Below are 18,788 nucleotides of genomic sequence, written 5' to 3' on the forward strand. Positions count from 1 at the left end.
AGGGCCCTCAACCCCTCTGTTCCTGTGCGTCAATTTGTCTGGTTACAATTACGTGTCTGTTAGTCCACCCATTGTACAACGCTACAGAATTTGCTGGCGCTATATAAATAATAAAATAAAAATAATAATATACAATGCAACTACCTAAGTCCCCACACATACACTTGAGCCCCTACCCTCCCACACTCTACAGCCCCATCTCTCCACAAATAGACACATTAAAACTTGCATAATCATTCTATACCACTAACAGCCATTTCCACACATACATTAGATTGCAAACAGCCCCTTCCATAGACACACAAACCCATGAGAAGCCTACCCCCACACACAACCCCTCAAGCAGCCTTCTAACACACACAGCACTACTGATACTCTACCCCACATATGCAATCTCACAAGCAGGTTTCCCCACACATGCAACCTCATAAGAAGGATTTCTCCCCCCCCCCCCCCCACACCACTACATGTAGTTTACCCACAAATGCAATCCCACAAGCAAAAACCCCCACAACACCATTAGTAGTCAACAAGCCCCCACAAAACACCACAAGCAGCCTACCCCACACATGCAATCTACATGCGCATACAAACCACATGCAACCTCCACATACACACATACCCTCTCCCTTTTTGTCCTCTCATATTTAACTAATGACTTAAAAAAAAAAAAAAAAAAGAAACAAGACGCCAGCAAACAAAGAACAAACTTGTCATAAACTTTGCTTGCACTGCACTGAACAAACACAGGCCATTTTCCAATGCAACAGCTCTTCAACGGGGCTAAGGTTTATATAAGAGTGCAATAAAGGAACTGTTCGAAAAAATTATAAATAGAAACACATCAATTTAGTATAAATGTTTTTCTTTATTATATTTATTATTTTACCTTCAGAAAATGTTACAAATTGTGTTAGTTTGAGGTTTCTATTCACATGCCAATTTTCCATCAAAACTGGATAACGCAATGGCAAAAGCTTGGACTGCACACATAGGATATTTATAGTCCATTGTGAAGGCGTCATCAGCTATGCGACCAAACTGCATAATGATGTAATCAGCTGTAAGATAAAAAATACAGATATTTAGTAAATATATATCTAGATTTGTACAACTTTCCCAATATGTTCTAAGTTTAAAAGCTGAAGTTTGAAGACTCCTACACTTTAGGCTGGCATTAGTCCTCATTTTTTAATATGAAACTGAAATAAATTAAAACATAAAATAAAAGAGATCTCCAAAATGTTAAAGTTATAATTTGCTCTCTTTTGACTAGAAGGTAGTCCTTCCACTGTTCCCAACTGGGTTATTAAGAAGCCTCTTCAAACACTTTATTAATGAAAATATGAAACTACCGTATATGCTAATGAAAGCTATGGTATAGCTTTTATCAACTTTTTATATACTTTAATAGGTGTTTTTTTCATGAATATGGCTAGACAAGGACATTAATAGGACACATGCGCTGTTCTAGAAGTATTTCGGTTTTGCAAGGAATGTGCACACAAATCATACACAAGTCACACAAATACCTATATAAAAATGTGCAACATTTCAGGAGGTTCTGGAAATTTAGCTGCAGTGATTTTCACAAATAGAAGCATTTCTAAGCAATGGAATGATGAAAGACAGACAGAGGTTCTTTCTTATCCTTCAATGAATGTCTCTTAGGATGATTATTTTGGCACACCAAATATAATTTTTCTACTGCCTTTGATACACTGGTCATCCTTCCTTGAATTCTTCTGTTGGGAGACCATTATTTGATTGAATTAACATGTCGAGGATGAGTACATCATTATACCATCTCCAACCATCTCTTATTATACCTGTTCCTTCTGCTATCTTTCCCTAATTCCCTATCTTCTCCCATTTTTTTTTTTAGTAATTGGGACTCATTATTCCATCTTTTAACCCCCATTTAAAAAACAACTAATTTATATCATCCCCATTTCTTCTAACACCATTTCCCCCTCACCTTTGATTTCTATTTTTCATTTACACTGCCTTTCCTTTCTTCTTTTCAGTTTTTATTCACTTTGCCTGTCCGTTTCATCTATGTACCTTTTATTCTAATATCATCTGCTTCCTGTTATTACTCATGCATAGTGGCACAAAAATGCAACGGGGCTCTTACATTGACTATGTTTTGTGCAGCACCATTTAGTGACGGAAGGCTACCTTGCAGCAGTGCATTGCCTGCATGTGCTATATCATTTACATATGATTTTATATAATTGCATGTCATGTTTAGTACAACGTTTTTATTGTTTGCTTTAAGTGATTGACACACAACTATTGTGGACAGCGACAATAATTTGTAGTATGTTGTATGCCAGATTCACCACATTGGTAGGATGTCTGAATTGTTTTAAATCCTCTGAGTTGTTAGAGAGTATTTAATCACGAGTCTATGAGGCAAAATCTTTGTAAAGATGCTCTCTGGAGATGTTTTCACAGAGACTACAGTACTTGCCACAGATAAGATGTAGGCAAAGGGGCAAAGTAGGCAACGTATCCAGAAGTAGAGCTGCAGAGTTCCCAAATGGTATCTAGGGGCAGAAGGGATGGATGACATAGTGGGACCACATTACTGTGCTATGGCACAAGTCCCTTTGCAATTCACCTGAATTTTAAGCCGTTTATCCTGTAACTCAAAATCGGCATATGACCAAATTAAACAAGCAAAACAAGGAATAAACAAACAAGCCATTTCAATAATCTTGTGCTAATGAGTTCTATCCATTGTGCTAAAAAAAAAGATGATTGATGGTTAGGATACAGCCAGTAAATGATGATTTTATTTACAGAATAAGTGAGAGACAAGAATAATGGGAGGAGCAGTAAAAAATATATATATACATAATAAATATAAATATATTATATACATAATAAATATATAAGATATAAATATAGCTTTTTTTTATTTCTTCTTTTTTCCTCCTGTTGATTACTTCTATTCACTTGATCAGGATGGAAGGAAAATATGCCTATCAGTGCACTGCAAAACAAACATAATACTTCTTTTATACATTTTGCAATACACTAATAGGTGCATTTTCATGCCATTTTTGTCTGAATTGTTTTTCCTGGCGAACTATGTCAGAAGAACAATGACACATGAAACGTGAGCTGCCCAATACATAATTTTTTTTTTTTTTTTGGACTAACCAAATGTTTTCACTGTGCACATTTCTGCTAGTCACTATAATATGCTTCAGGTCTAGGGTAATCTAGTTATACATTGGCCTAATTATATCTTCTTTCTTAGAGCTCCCTCTTTAATGTTGGTTTATTAACTTGCAAATAGTGATGTCGCGAACATGAAATTTTCCGTTCGCGAATGCGACCTTCCGCAAATGTTCTCGAACGGGCGAACCGCCATAGACTTCAATAGGCAGGCAAATTTTAAAACCCACAGGGACTCTTTCTGGCCACAATAGTGATGGAAAAGTTGTTTCAAGGGGACTAACACCTGGACTGTGGCATGCCGGAGGGGGATCCATGGCAAAACTCCCATGGAAAATTACATAGTTGATGCAGAGTCTGGTTTTAATCCATAAAGGGCATAAATCACCTAACATTCCTAAATTGTTTGGAATAACGTGCTTTAAAACATCAGGTATGATGTTGTATCGATCAGGTAGTGTAAGGGTTACGCTCGCTTCACAGTGACAGACCAAACTCCCCGTTTAACGCACCGCAAACAACCGCAAACAGTCCATTTGCACAAACGCAAACTCCCCATTTGCACAAGGTTGGATACCAAGCTAGCCATGTCCCGTTCCTTGTCCTCACTGATGTCATTGAAGGTCTCTTCCTCCACCCAGCCACATACAACACCAAGGGTCCCCGAAAGGTGACAACAAGCGCCCTGGGACGCCTGCTGTGTTTGGTCTTCCACCTCCTCAAAGCCACCTTCCTCCTCTGACTCCTCTTCTTCAGACTCCTCTCTCTGCGTTGCCTCTCACAAATTTTTGGAACGCCTCAGACTCCACTAGCTTGTATGGTAAAAACTGGCGGGCTAAGAGTTCAGACAAGCCAGCTGTAAGACGTCAAAAGGTCTCTGAGGTACACGCGGAGAGACGAGAGGCACCGGACCGGACCCGCGAGACGGACCGACCGGGCCCAGGAGCCGAAAACACCGGGGCCGACCCAGAGCCCTGTCGGACTGTTGTAGAATTATTAACCCCTTATAACTTATATCCATTATTAGGCCCCTTATAAACTATATAATCCTTACTGGGCCCCTTTTAATACTATATTCTCATATTCAGCTCTCATGCCTCGTAGTTTAAACTTTACAAGATTCCTTTGGTCATAGAAACAGCATGTCAGCAGAAAATGCTAGAATCTTCTGATTCAAAGAACACACTGTAGCAGACAGTATTGATAGAGTGTATAATTGCCAAAGAGGCCTTGAGAATACTGAGGATACTAACCTTGAAAGACTAAAGGTACCAGCTACTCCTTATGGATAGCTGCCAAAATGCCCCCTCCCATTGAGAGAACTCCTCGTGCTAGCAAGATGGCGCTGAAATCTGGAGGAGAACTTTATGACGTCAGTTATGATGTAAGACGTAACACCCAACAGGGAGGGCATTTAACTAACCACTTCTTCTCTTAGCCAATTGACAATGTTTCCTCACTTTTTATCTTGATTTTACAATGATGTAATTCTACCTTTAAAAAGGACTTGCAAGCCTGCTTTGGGCAAATGCTAATAAATTTCCTGAAGTTCTTTCATTTAACCTGAACCTTGTGTCAGTGTGAATTTACTTCTGCGTATACGCAATTTAAACATCTCTAATTTGGACAGGAACAGATAGTCATTCAAACTTCTTTGTTTGCTTAAAAGATTCCCTTATCAGCTGGCGTCCAACTGTGCGGCCTGGGTTATGCCCTGCTAGAGCAGCCATCCGAGAAAGACGTGGAGCGGATGAATCCTGGGGGACGGAAGGAGATTGATCACCTCTGATTACACGGTTGAGTCTGCAGCACCCCGGTATGTTCCAGCCCCTGGGATTGACCTGCCCCAGTCTGTGATCAGCTCCCTAGAGGTCATCAAAGTAATATCTTGCCCAGAGACCCCATACCTTACTTGTTGATATTTACTTTTACCTGCACATACTGACTATCTGTTACCTGGGAGTGCTCTTACTGATTTGTCCTTATTTTTAGTGCCCGGATAGTTTTATTTGTTTATTTGCCTGTTTACCCCTTTTAGGTACCACGTGGCTGTGGTAGTAAGGAAAAAGGGGGGTGGATCTGTGGAAGTTTTCCTGGGGATCTTCTGTTTGCCTGTTTACTCCTTTTAGGAACCACGTGGCTGTGGTTGTAAGGAAAAAGGGGGGGGGGGGGAACCTGTGGAGGGGTGTAGACTCACTGCCTCCTGGGGGTTTCCCATAAGTGTCACTTTGACTGCTAGCCTCATTGGACATCACTTTACTCTGCTTGTTGTGTGCAGAGAGGTGGAACACTGCAGCCTCGAGCGCTGACGCTGGGTGTTCCAGTTTAACTTTTGTGGCAGGTGGATTCAGGCTGGTATTGCTGTCTCCATTACCACGTGGTAGTGATACTTGCGGGAGGGTCTGCAGGTGTACTACGGGATTGAGTTAGGTGGCTTTTGCCACACGTGTAAGGAAAGGGATTTTTGTTAACCCTGTTTGAACTGTTGAACTTATTTGAACTGTGATGCATGCACTGTATTTTACTTGAAATGTCTTAAATTGTCTGTCACACAGATTCCTGTGTTTACTTTTGTCTTATTCTCTGTACTATTTACACTTTCCCCTCCTGTCTCTCTGTCTCTGTCTCTCTCTCTCTCTCTCTCTCTCTCTCTGTCTCTCTCTATATCTGGCATGCCTCATATAGAGGATCTGGGACAGAAATTAGGAAAGCCCAGTAAGGGGTGGCTTGCGTGTGATGTGGTAGAGGATAGAGAAGGGGAAGAGATGGTTAAGAAAGTTGATAAGATTGCTAAAGTATGTGGGATTGCTTCCTGTGTGCGGAAGATTGCAGCCAGAAAGCTAGGCGTTAGTTATTGACAGAAAAGAAAGCTTTTAGATCATGATTTAGTCCGTACAGCAGAAGCCTGGTTATATTATAATTGTCCTTCTGTCTTGTTACTATAACGTAACTGTCCTTCCAGCACTGACATGGTTAAAGAGATTCGTGCTTACAGTCTCCCTCTCCCCGCCCCTCCCTCCTTGCCTTCTGTGAGACGCGAGGGGGGAGAGAGGGGGGGGGAGGCATGATTTGTGAGTGAGAGTTATTCAGAAACTACTGATAAGACTTAGCAATGGAATTTTTTGCTAGAAAATATTCTAATTGTGTATTTTGTTACTTTAATAGAAGTTGTGCCATTTATATGACGCCAACAGATTCCGTAGCGCTTTATATATATATATATATATATATATATATTTTGTGTTTTGTGATAAGGCAGTGAGGATCGTGTGGGAGACTAGCTCACAAGAATACATTCCACCTTTCTGAGGCTGTATTTCCTTTCGTGGTGCAAAGTATTTTCTCCAAGACTGGTGTATAAGATAGGGAGTCGGGGATGTAGCTCAGTGTTGATTACGAAGGTTAGGAAAGTGAATCTGTGTCAGGATCGGGACAGGGATCCAACACGCAGAGTACAAACAGTAGCCAGATACGTATACCGGACCTTAGAATGGCCGGACTAACGTAAGTAGTACAGTATAGAATGGTCAAAGACAAGCCGAGGTCGAGGGTAACAGAAGACAGGTAAGCGAGAGACAAGCCGAATCAAGGGTAACAGAGATAAGCAGAGTAAGGTAAACAAGCCAGGTCAAAACCAAAAGGGATAATAGAATACACAAGCACTGAGTGACTAGAACAAGCTAGAACCACGACAGGGCAATGAGCTAATGAAAGAAGCTCTGTTAAATACCCTGTTCAGAGCAGTAACCACGCCTCCGAGGCGTCCTGATTGGTCCTGCAGCAATTGAGTGACAGGTCGTTCCGGAGGAGTGTCCTGATGACAACTTCCTGCCTAGATGCTGTAAAAGGCAGTCACTCCCTCGCGGCCGGTCTTGCATGACCGGATAGACCGTGGGGAAGGGTGCCATCAGGCCGTCTGGATGGAGGAACAGCTAAGTCTCTACCTCTTTCGGAGGTAGAGACCACAGGTACCCTGACAGTACCCCCCCTCTCAGATACGCCCACCGGGCGGAATACACCAGGGCGAGAAGGGAATCGAGAGTGAAACGCCCTGCGGAGACGGGGAGCATGCACCTCCTCCTGAGGTACCCAACTTCTCTCCTCAGGACCATAACCCTTCCAATCGACCAGATATTGCAGTTTCCCCCGGGAGATTCGAGAATCAACAATGGAATTGACCTCATACTCCTCCTGACCCTCCACCTGAACTGAGCGGGGAGGGGCGATCGTGGAGGAGAACCTGTTACATATTAATGGTTTTAGCAAGGAAACATGAAATGAATTAGGAATGCGTAAGGCATTAGGCAACGCTAAACGATACGCAACTGGGTTAATTTGAGACAGTACCCTGTAAGGTCCAATATATCGAGGAGCAAACTTCATGGACGGCACTTTTAACCGAATGTTTCTAGTACTTAACCATACTCTATCGCCTGGAACAAACACCGGTGCTGCCCTTCTACGTTTGTCAGCGTGTTTTTTAACCAGCGTAGAATTGTGCAGAAGGATTTGTCGAGTTTGATCCCACAACTCTCTTAAATTGGCAACATGAACATCCACCGACGGTATCCCTTGAGAAGAAGACTCCGAAGGAAGGATGGAAGGATGAAAGCCATAATTCAAGAAAAAAGGGCTAGAATGCGTAGAATCACAAATGAGATTGTTATGTGCAAACTCCGCCCAAGGAATCAAACCGACCCAATCGTCCTGGTGTTCTGAAACGAAACAACGTAAATATTGTTCAACTTTTTGGTTAGTGCGTTCAGCAGCTCCATTGGACTGAGGATGATAGGCAGAGGAGAAATTCAATTTGATGCCTAGTTGGGAGCAGAATGATCTCCAAAAACGGGAAACAAATTGGGAGCCTCTGTCAGAGACAATCTGGGAAGGTATCCCATGCAAACGGAAAATCTCCCTGGCGAATATCTCCGCTAATTCGGGCGAAGATGGGAGTTTAGGTAAGGGAATGAAGTGAGCCATTTTAGTAAATCTGTCTACCACAGTGAGGATGACAGTCTGCTTTTTAGAGATAGGCAAATCAACAATGAAGTCCATTGCCAGGCAGGACCAAGGCTTTTCAGGAACCTCTAAAGGGTGTAGAAATCCGCATGGAAGCGAATAGGGTAGCTTGGTCTTGGTACAAACTTCACATGCCCCGATGAATTCTTTAATATCCTTGCGTAAGTCAGGCCACCAAAAATCTTTAGAGACCAGCGCATAAGTCTTGCGGATGCCAGGATGGCCAGCCACCTTACTGTTATGGAGACAGCGTAGCACCTCCAATTGGAGAGCGGCAGGAACGAAGTGTCGATCCACAGGGGTCTGTTTGGGTGCCAAATGCTGAAACTTCATGATCTCAGAAAGCAATGGAGAGTGAATCCTGAGATTCGTGTTCGCGATGATATTCCCCTTAGGAACTATGGAGGACAGAAGTGGTTCAGTTATAGTGGATGGTTCATATTGACGAGACAATGCATCAGCTTTAGAGTTCTTAGAACCAGGTCTATACGTAAGTACATAATTAAAGTGAGTGAGGAACAAGGCCCAGCGAGCCTGCCTGGCGGACAAGCGTTTTGCCTCCCCAATATAAGACAAGTTCTTATGATCCGTTAGAATAGTAACAGGGTGTAGTGTCCCTTCCAGTAAATGTCTCCACTCCTTTAAAGCCTTAATGACCGCTAACAATTCCCTCTCCCCGATGTCATATCTGCTCTCAGGCCCAGAAAATTTTTTAGAGAAGAAACCACAAGGGTGTAACGGTTTATCCACCCCTAACCTTTGGGACAGAACAGCCCCAACTCCTGTCTCAGAAGCATCGACCTCGAGCAAGAAAGGCAGAGTCGTCTCAGGATGAACTAGAATGGGAGCTGAGGCAAAAAGTTCCTTGAGAGTCTTAAAAGCACCAAGAGCTTCCTCAGACCAGAACTTAGTATCAGCCCCTTGTTTGGTCATATTGGTAATAGGCGCAATGATAGAGGAGTAACCCTTAATGAAGCGCCTATAGTAGTTGGAAAACCCAATAAACATTTGGATAGCCTTGAGTCCTTTGGGCAAAGGCCAGTCTAAAATAGATTGGAGTTTACCAGGATCCATTTTAAAACCTTCCCCAGAAATCACGTACCCAAGAAAGTCTACCTGAGCCTGATCAAAACTGCACTTCTCCAATTTGCAGTATAGACCATGTTGCAGAAGTTTGTGTAACACCTTTCTGACCTGTCTATGGTGAGTCTCAATCTCCTTAGAGTGTATTAGTATGTCGTCCAGGTAAACAATAACACAATCATGCTGAAACTCCCTAAGTACCTCATTAATCAAATCTTGAAATACTGCAGGAGCATTGCATAGTCCAAATGGCATAACAGTGTATTCGTAATGGCCATACCGGGTATTGAATGCCGTCATCCACTCGTGACCTTGCTGGATTCTCACCAAATTGTAAGCCCCTCTGAGATCTAACTTGGTGAAGATTTTGGAGCCCTTAAGACGATCAAATAACTCGGTAATCAGTGGGATAGGATAGGCATTTCTGACAGTTATTTTATTCAAGCCTCGGTAATCGATACAAGGTCTCAGCGTGCCATCCTTCTTCTTAATGAAAAAGAACCCCGCCCCGGCCGGAGAAGAAGACCTCCTGATAAATCCCTTTTCTAAATTCTCCTGAATATACTCCTCTAGAACCGAGTTTTCCTGAACAGACAAAGGATATACATGGCCCCTCGGAGGCATAGTCCCGGGTAGAAGCTTAATTTTACAGTCAAATGACCTGTGTGGCGGCAAAGAATCGGCATTCTTCTTGTCAAACACTGCCCTTAAGTCTAGGTAAAGGTCTGGTATTTGTCTTTCTGTGGACTGAGTAGGATTCTCCTGTATGTTAATATTAGCTAATGGAGAAACCTTGCACAAACACCGATCCTGGCAGCCCTGGCCCCACGAGAGTATCTCCCCTAACTCCCAATCGATAATAGGGTTATGTTCTTTCAACCATGGATACCCCAGAACTATGGGAACGGAAGGAGACGAAATGAGCAGAAGAGATAACTTCTCCACGTGTAGGATACCAACATTTAAATCAATGGGTATGGTCTCACGAAAGGCGAACAAAAACGAGAAAAATAGGAAGCCTAGAGCAAGCACTCAATAGTGAGGGGATAACCCTCAGAGAACTACCAGGGTAGTGGGAACAAACCAGAGAGAGATGAGTGCTTGGAATGGTTAATATGTAACTTTTAATATTGTTGTTAAAAAGTGGTGATTCCACCAACAAAAATAAATAAGTGAATAAATAAATAAATAAATAAACCTGTTAAGATACCAATAGGTAACAGGTGTCTAGTATGATAATGTGTCCATAATCATAATCATCTCAACAAGGGTGTCAGTAACCAATACCAGCGTGAGGGGGGTTAAACCCAATCTTGTAGACCCCCGCCACGTCAGACATAGACGAGGCTTGTTTAGTGAGATGAGAAAATGAATAAAAAATGGACAGCTAAGTGACAAGAGGGAAATGGTTTTCACAGTTTATCGGACATAGGTGAGCTCCCCTATGTCTGTTAGTATACCAATGTATCAGAGGTCACCTCAATAAATGAACCCCTGAAAACGCAAAAGGTTTGTGAAATAATGCACTGTAACCCAAGTCTGAATCTATAGAGAGGTCCTGTTCAGAAGTTTTCAGTGTCCTCTCATCAATAGCTAAGTGCAAATAAGCAGTAGTTTTGCACGTTTTAGCAAGAAATACTGAGACCTCCTGGGTGAAAGGTGTCAGATTCTTTTCTTGACCATAAATATTAGGCATGCATAGGTAACTAGCAACACAAATAGCTACAATAGGTAACAGGTGCAGATGTATGGGCAATCTTTAGGGATGGGATCTCCTGGATAGAGATCGCTAATGTACCCTATGCACAATAAAGCCCTATGGCATCATATAACCCAAATGCTGGTATAATGTATTCCTATGGATACCAAACAGTGCCCTATGTAGCCTAATAAATATATGGACGGGTACTTAAATCAGAGGTGTACCCTACAATCATACTGCATAGATAAGTCGGTAAGAGACTTTGAACTCAGCACGGAAAGACAGTATAACACTCGGCAGACATGGTAGCTGATTGTAAAAAGGGGTATGAGTTGCTGGTACATAGCAACAAACCCGTGGCCGATCGTCCTTGTTCTTCCTAGTCAGAGTTCAGTCAGCTCGAGAACCGAGTGCCACTAATTCCATGATACGAGAGAAGTGGTAATAAAGCTGGATCATCGAGAGGCCCCTGACGCGCGCGTTTCGCCCGCAGCTCATCAGAGGGGAGCCGATGTGCGGGAACTGATCCGGTATTTAAAGGTAGGTGGTGCATTTTCATTGGAGGGAAACTAAACCGACGTCAGCCGTGATCGGCCTATCCTCATCAATGAGGATGTGATGTCACTGGGTAGTGTAGACGTCAGACGGGTTAACCCCTTGAGGGTCTGATCGTAGCACCCGAAATGAGAGAATATCGAGACTACTATGAGAATGTAGAGGTGGCCATAAGTAAATAAAACTAACACAATAGTAATGTACCAAGCTTTAGAGTAGGTAATTAAAAAATAGAGCATCGCTGCCGATAAAAGGACAGCGCTTTCGAAACTGAATGCTGACTGAGATAGGGAACGATAGCCATCGTGTATCAGTGACGAGTACCCATGATAATGATGGGTTTAATCTCAGGGTCGAGTCTAGCGTCAAACAGTTGGCTCAGATTTTGAGAAAAGCATACCGGGGAGGGGAAACCCAGAACTGTTGTACTTAGTGCTGGAATGATACTTCAGAATATTTGCCCGGTATGCTGAGCCGATAGTGAAATTAGAATTCAAATTAATAATAATTGTCAATGATTGGTAAAAGTAATTTATAATGGAGTATTGCAATGCTGAAACAAAAAATTGATACATAATGACTAGATGTCCAATACTGTAAATGATTTTCAGCATAGTAATGATTGTAGAGATTAATGAATGAATAAATAAAGTAAATAAATACATAGGGCTAGATTCGTCCCCAAGAAACCCTCAGATGACGAAAATATAACCAGAAGGGCAGCTAGTGTCATGCACAGTGGAGACTGTGACTTAAAGGGATACTAATGCCATCCCGAAGGGAAGGAACGTCCCCTATGACGTTAGTGGAGCCCCAAACATGGGGAGGACAAGTCCCACAGTAGAGATTATCAGGGGTGAACTCAACTCTGTGGGGTATTAAACAGTCGTCGAAGGGATCATTACCATGGGGGACAGCTTCTTCCCTGTTAATGGAGTATGAAGGAATATGCATCTGCCGGAGGACTGGATCAATCCAATGACCTTTCTCTCACAGGTGACACCATAGGGGCTATCTCAGGGGTACACTGTGTGGTGTGTGAATGGGATGGGACCCAGACTGATTAGTGGATGAATGGGGTGAAGTTGAATTCTTCATTCATCCCCCCTGGGGTTAGAGTCCTAAACTCGTAAATCCACATGGACTCTTTCTGAAGAAGAGTTAAATTAAAATTGCCTTTCCTGGAATTTTGAGTCACTTTTTCCAAAGCCTGGAAGGATAAATGATTCGGGTTGCCATCATGAAAATGGCGAACATGGTTCGCTACAGGGGTACTTATGTTCAAGTTAGTAACGGAGTTTATATGCTGAAGTACCCGTCTCCTGATAGGTTTTCCCTATGTATTGGGTGCCACATGAACAGGTTATCACGTAGATGACACGTGTAGTGCTGCAATTGATGAAATGGTACACCTTAAATTCTTTAGACGTTTGGCTACATCTCACCATTTTTGACGTTTTGATGTATTGGCATACCCCAGAACTATGGGAACGGAAGGAGACGAAATGAGCAGAAGAGATAAATTCTCCACGTGTAGGACACCAACACCTAACTCAATGGGTATGGTCTCACGAAAGATAACAGGGTCTAGTAGTGGTCTACCATCTATGGCCTCAACGGCCAAGGGTGTCTCCCTTAGCTGGGATGGGAAATTGTTTTTACTAGCAAAGGCTTGGTCGATAAAATTCTCAGCAGCACCGGAATCTATCAAAGCCATAGCCCTTACTACTTCCCTCCCGCAAGTTAAGGAAACTGGTAGCAGAAGCCTGATCTTTATAATTAGGAGTAGAGGACAATATAGAAACACCCAAGGCCTGTCCTCTAGAGAGACTTAGGTGCGAGCGTTTCCCGGACGGTTAGAACAGTTCGAGAGTAAATGACCCTTAGCTCCACAATACATACACAAACCCTCTCTTCTCCTGTACTGTCTTTCCTCCTCAGAGAGGCGGGTATACCCTATCTGCATAGGTTCAGGAAGCAAAGATACCGTGGAGTCAGGACTTGGAAAAGCGGGGGCTAACCTAAAAGAAGGTCTCCGGTTCCTCTCTCGAGTGTTCTGTCTCTCTCTTAAACGTTCATCTATACGAGAGATTAACGAAATTAAATCCTCTAAATTCTCGGGGAGTTCTCTGGTAGCAACCTCATCAAGGATTACTTCAGATAAGCCATTCAAAAATACATCCATATACGCCTGCTCATTCCACTTGACCTCTGACGCCAGAGACCTGAACTCTAGTGCATAATCCACCAGTGTTCGGCTCTCCTGTTTCAGACGCAACAGTAATCTGGCTGCATTAACCTTTCTACCTGGAGGGTCAAATGTTCTTCTAAAAGCAGCTACAAAGGCGTTATAGTTATAAACTAATGGGTTATCGTTCTCCCATAATGGGTTGGCCCATCTCAGAGCTTTTTCAATAAGTAGGGTGATAATAAATCCTACCTTTGCCCTATCTGTAGGATAAGAGCGAGGTTGCAATTCAAAGTGGATACTAATTTGGTTTAAGAAACCACGACACTTCTCAGGAGCCCCACCATAGCGTACTGGGGGGGTAATGCGAGAAGAAGCACCCACTGTGGCTACCTCTAGACCTGAACCGACAGGAGAAACAGGGGTATTACGTATCTCCTCTGGTGGGTTATTGGCACGAGATAATAGAGCCTGTAGCGCAAGCGCCATCTGATCCATCAGGAGAAGCCAGCTGACTGTTTGTACTTGCAGGATCCATTGGCCCTGTCGTAATGTCAGGATCGGGACAGGGATCCAACACGCAGAGTACAAACAGTAGCCAGATACGTATACCGGACCTTAGAATGGCCGGACTAACGTAAGTAGTACAGTATAGAATGGTCAAAGACAAGCCGAGGTCGAGGGTAACAGAAGACAGGTAAGCGAGAGACAAGCCGAATCAAGGGTAACAGAGATAAGCAGAGTAAGGTAAACAAGCCGGGTCAAAACCAAAAGGGATAATAGAATACACAAGCACTGAGTGACTAGAACAAGCTAGAACCACGACAGGGCAATGAGCTAATGAAAGAAGCTCTGTTAAATACCCTGTTCAGAGCAGTAACCACGCCTCCGAGGCGTCCTGATTGGTCCTGCAGCAATTGAGTGACAGGTCGTTCCGGAGGAGTGTCCTGATGACAACTTCCTGCCTAGATGCTGTAAAAGGCAGTCACTCCCTCGCGGCCGGCCTTGCATGACCGGATAGACCGTGGAGAAGGGAGCCATCAGGCCGTCTGGATGGAGGAACAGCTAAGTCTCTACCTCTTTCAGAGGTAGAGACCACAGGTACCCTGACAATCTGATGCAGGAATAGAGAATTATTTGGACGAGTTAAAAATGTAAAGGCAAGTGTGATTTGTTGCAATACTATGCAATGTGGATAGAGGGAATATGCAAAGTTGTTAAGTTAGATTGTGAAGAGGAAAAGTGATTAATGGCTGTAGGTAAATTGTTTGAATTCCGTGAGTCTATTTTTCATCAAGCTATCTTAAAGTACATGTTTCTAGAGAGTCTGTCCATAGTTTAGTATTTCATTTTGCCGGACAGAATGTTGCTTTAAAGTTGAAACACCCTAAAAGAAAGTACGTCAGCCTAGCACAAAAGGAGGTTGGCACAGCCAGTCCCGTGACCTCCACCTAATTACCATAATCTACAGTCACGTACGCTCCCAAACTGACGTCACTTCTGCCCTATTCATCCATCTCCCCTGTGCCTCCCGTAGTCACGCAGCCAGCCCCTCTTACACCTGCCCACACTATGCCCACATCCAACATGGCTGCCATTTCCTCACTGAACCCAAAACAGTAAGCTTGCAGATTTAGCAGCAGGCCTTAACGACATTATTCAGGAGAAAGGTGAAACTGTAGAAAGATTTCATGCTAGACTTTTCCAAGTGTTCACTGACCTAGGGTTTGAGCTCAGTAATAAAATACACGCTCAGATGCTTTCCGGTGCCTTTGTCCAAGGCATCAAGGACTCTATACGTAAGGGTATTATTGCTGCCCGCCCAGAGTATAGAGTGGTTCCCCTTGATAAGCTGCTCCTAGTTGCCAGAGGCTTAGAAGCCGCACAGGTTCCAAGGAGACCCCATCCCACTCCCCTTATGGTATCACGTCCACCCACCCCCAAAGGTACTAAGCCTGCAGATGGGATCTGCTTGTCAGGGTACCTGTGGTCTCTACCTCCGAAAGAGGTTGAGACTTAGCTGTTCCTCCATCCAGACGGTCTGATGGCTCCCTTCCCCGCGGTCTATCCGGTCATGCTAGGCCGGCCGCGAGGGAGTGACTGCCTTTTACAGCATCTAGGCAGGAAGTAGTCATCAGGACACTCTCCCGGAACAACCTGTCAGTCAATGGCTGCAGGACCAATCAGGACGTCTTGGAGGCGTGGTTACTGCTCTGAACAGGGTATTTAACAGAGCTTCTTTCATTAGCTCATTGCCCTGTCGTGGTTCTAGCTTGTTCTAGTCACTCAGTGCTTGTGTATTCTATTATCCCTTTTGGTTTTGACCCGGCTTGTTTACCTTACTCTGCTTATCTCTGTTACCCTTGATTCGGCTTGTCTCTCGCTTACCTGTCTTCTGTTACCCTCGACCTCGGCTTGTCTTTGACCATTCTATACTGTACTACTTACGTTAGTCCGGCCATTCTAAGGTCCGGTATACGTATCTGGCTACTGTTTGTACTCTGCGTGTTGGATCCCTGTCCCGATCCTGACATTACGACAGGGCCAATGGATCCTGCAAGTACAAACAGTCAGCTGGCTGCTCCTGATCCTAGGTTTGAAGCCATGGATCACAGAATGGATCAGATGGCGCTTGCGCTACAGGCTCTATTAGCTTGTGCCAATAACCCACCAGAGGAGATACGTAATACCCCTGTTTCTCCTGTCTGTTCAGGTCTAGAGGTAGCCACAGTGGGTGCTTCTTCTCGCATTACCCCCCCAGTACGCTATGGTGGGGCTCCTGAGAAGTGTCGTGGTTTTTTAAACCAAATTAGTATCCACTTTGATTTGCAACCTCGCTCTTATCCTACAGATAGGGCAAAAGTAGGATTTATTATCACCCTACTCATTGAGAAAGCTCTGAGATGGGCCAACCCACTATGGGAGAACGATAACCCATTAGTTTATAATTATAACGCATTTGTAGCTGCTTTTAGAAGAACATTTGACCCTCCAGGTAGAAAGGTTAATGCAGCCAGATTACTGTTGCGCCTGAGACAGGAGAACCGAACAGGAGAAGAGAGGGTTTGCGTATGTATTGTGGAGCCAAGGGTCATTTACTCTCGAACTGTTCTAACCGCCCGGGAAACGCTCGCACCTAAGTCCCTCTAGAGGACAGGCCTTGGGTGTTTCTATTTTGTCCTCTACTCCTAATTATAAGGATCACAGGCTTCTGCTACCAGTTTCCTTAACTTGGGGGAAGGAAGTAGTAAGGGCTATGGCATTGATAGATTCCGGTGCTGCTGAGAATTTTATCGACCAAGCCTTTGCTAGTAAGAACAATTTTCCATCCCAGCTAAGGGAGACACCTTTGGCCGTTGAGGCCATAGATGGTAGACCACTACTAGACCCTGTTATCTTTCGTGAGACCGTACCCATTGATTTAAATGTTGGTATCCTACACGTGGAGAATTTATCTCTTCTGCTCATTTCGTCTCCTTCCGTTCCCATAGTTCTGGGGTACCCATGGTTGAAAAAACATAACCCTATTATCGATTGGGAGTTAGGAGAGATACTCTCGTGGGGCCAGGGCTGCCAGGATCGGTGTTTGTGCAAGGTTTCTCCATTAGCTAATATTAACATACCGGAGAATCCTACTCAGTCCACAGAAAGACAAATACCAGACCTTTACCTAGACTTAAGGGCAGTGTTTGACAAGAAGAATGCCGATTCTTTGCCTCCACACAGGTCATTTGACTGTAAGATTAAGCTGCTACCCGGCACTATGCCTCCGAGGGGCCATGTATATCCTTTGTCTGTTCAGGAAAACTCGGTTCTAGAGGAGTATATTCGGGAGAATTTAGAAAAGGGATTCATCAGGAGGTCTTCTTCTCCGGCCGGGGCTGGGTTCTTTTTCATTAAGAAGAAGGATGGCACGCTGAGACCTTGTATCGATTACCGAGGCTTGAATGAAATAACTGTCAGAAATGCCTATCCTATCCCACTGATTACCGAGTTATTTGATCGTCTTAAGGGCTCCAAAATCTTCACCAAGTTAGATCTCAGAGGGGCTTACAATTTGGTGAGAATCCAGCAAGGTCACGAGTGGATGACGGCATTCAATACCCGGTATGGCCATTACGAATACACTGTTATGCCATTTGGACTATGCAATGCTCCTGCAGTATTTCAAGATTTGATTAATGAGGTACTTAGGGAGTTTCAGCATGATTGTGTTATTGTTTACCTGGACGACATACTAATACACTCTAAGGAGATTGAGACTCACCATAGACAGGTCAGAAAGGTATTACACAAGCTGCTGCAACATGGTCTATATTGCAAATTGGAAAAGTGCAGTTTTGATCAGTCCCAGGTAGACTTTCTTGGATACGTGATTTCTGGGGAGGGTTTTAAAATGGATCCTGTAAAACTCCAATCTATTTTAGACTGGCCCTTGCCCAAAGGACTCAAGGCTATCCAAAGGTTTATTGGTTTTTCCAACTACTATAGGCGCTTCATTAAAGGATACTCCTCTATCATTGCGCCTATTACCAATATGACCAAACAAGGGGCTGATACTAAGTTCTGGTCTAAGGAAGCTCTTGGTGCTTTCAAGACTCTCAAGGAACTTTTTGCCTCGGCTCCCATTCTAGTCCATCCTGATACGACTCTGCCTTTCTTGCTCGAGGTCGATGCCTCTGAGACAGCAGTTGGGGCTGTTCTGTCTCAAAGGTTAGGGTTGGATAAACCGTTACACCCTTGTGGTTTTTTCTCTAAGAAATTTTCTGGGCCTGAGAGCAGATATGACATCGGGGAAAGGGAACTGTTAGCAGTCATTAAAGCCTTAAAGGAGTGGAGACATTTGTTGGAGGGGACCCTACACCCTATTACGATTTTGACGGACCACAAAAACTTGTCCTATATTGGGGAGGCTAAGCGCTTATCCTCTAGACAAGCTCGTTGGTCCTTATTCCTGACTCACTTCAATTATGTACTGACTTACAGACCTGGTTCTAAAAACTCTAAAGCCGATGCATTATCTCGCCAATATGAACCTTCTACTGTACCTGA

General features: G+C 43.7%; 1 protein-coding gene across 1 annotated transcript in view; it reads right to left on the bottom strand.

The window, feature by feature from the left end:
• Positions 1 to 899: 899 nt before the first annotated feature.
• The window catches only part of TULP1 (TUB like protein 1), a 106,113-nt gene continuing 88,224 nt past the window's right edge, over positions 900 to 18,788 (bottom strand). The window contains exon 13 of the mRNA XM_063444402.1: positions 900 to 1,061. Coding sequence (XP_063300472.1) covers positions 928 to 1,061 — 134 coding nt within the window. The 3' untranslated portion in view covers positions 900 to 927. The remainder of the gene's footprint in view (positions 1,062 to 18,788) is intronic.

Source organism: Pelobates fuscus, chromosome 1, assembly GCF_036172605.1.
Source record: "Pelobates fuscus isolate aPelFus1 chromosome 1, aPelFus1.pri, whole genome shotgun sequence".
NCBI classification, from domain to species: domain Eukaryota; kingdom Metazoa; phylum Chordata; class Amphibia; order Anura; family Pelobatidae; genus Pelobates; species Pelobates fuscus.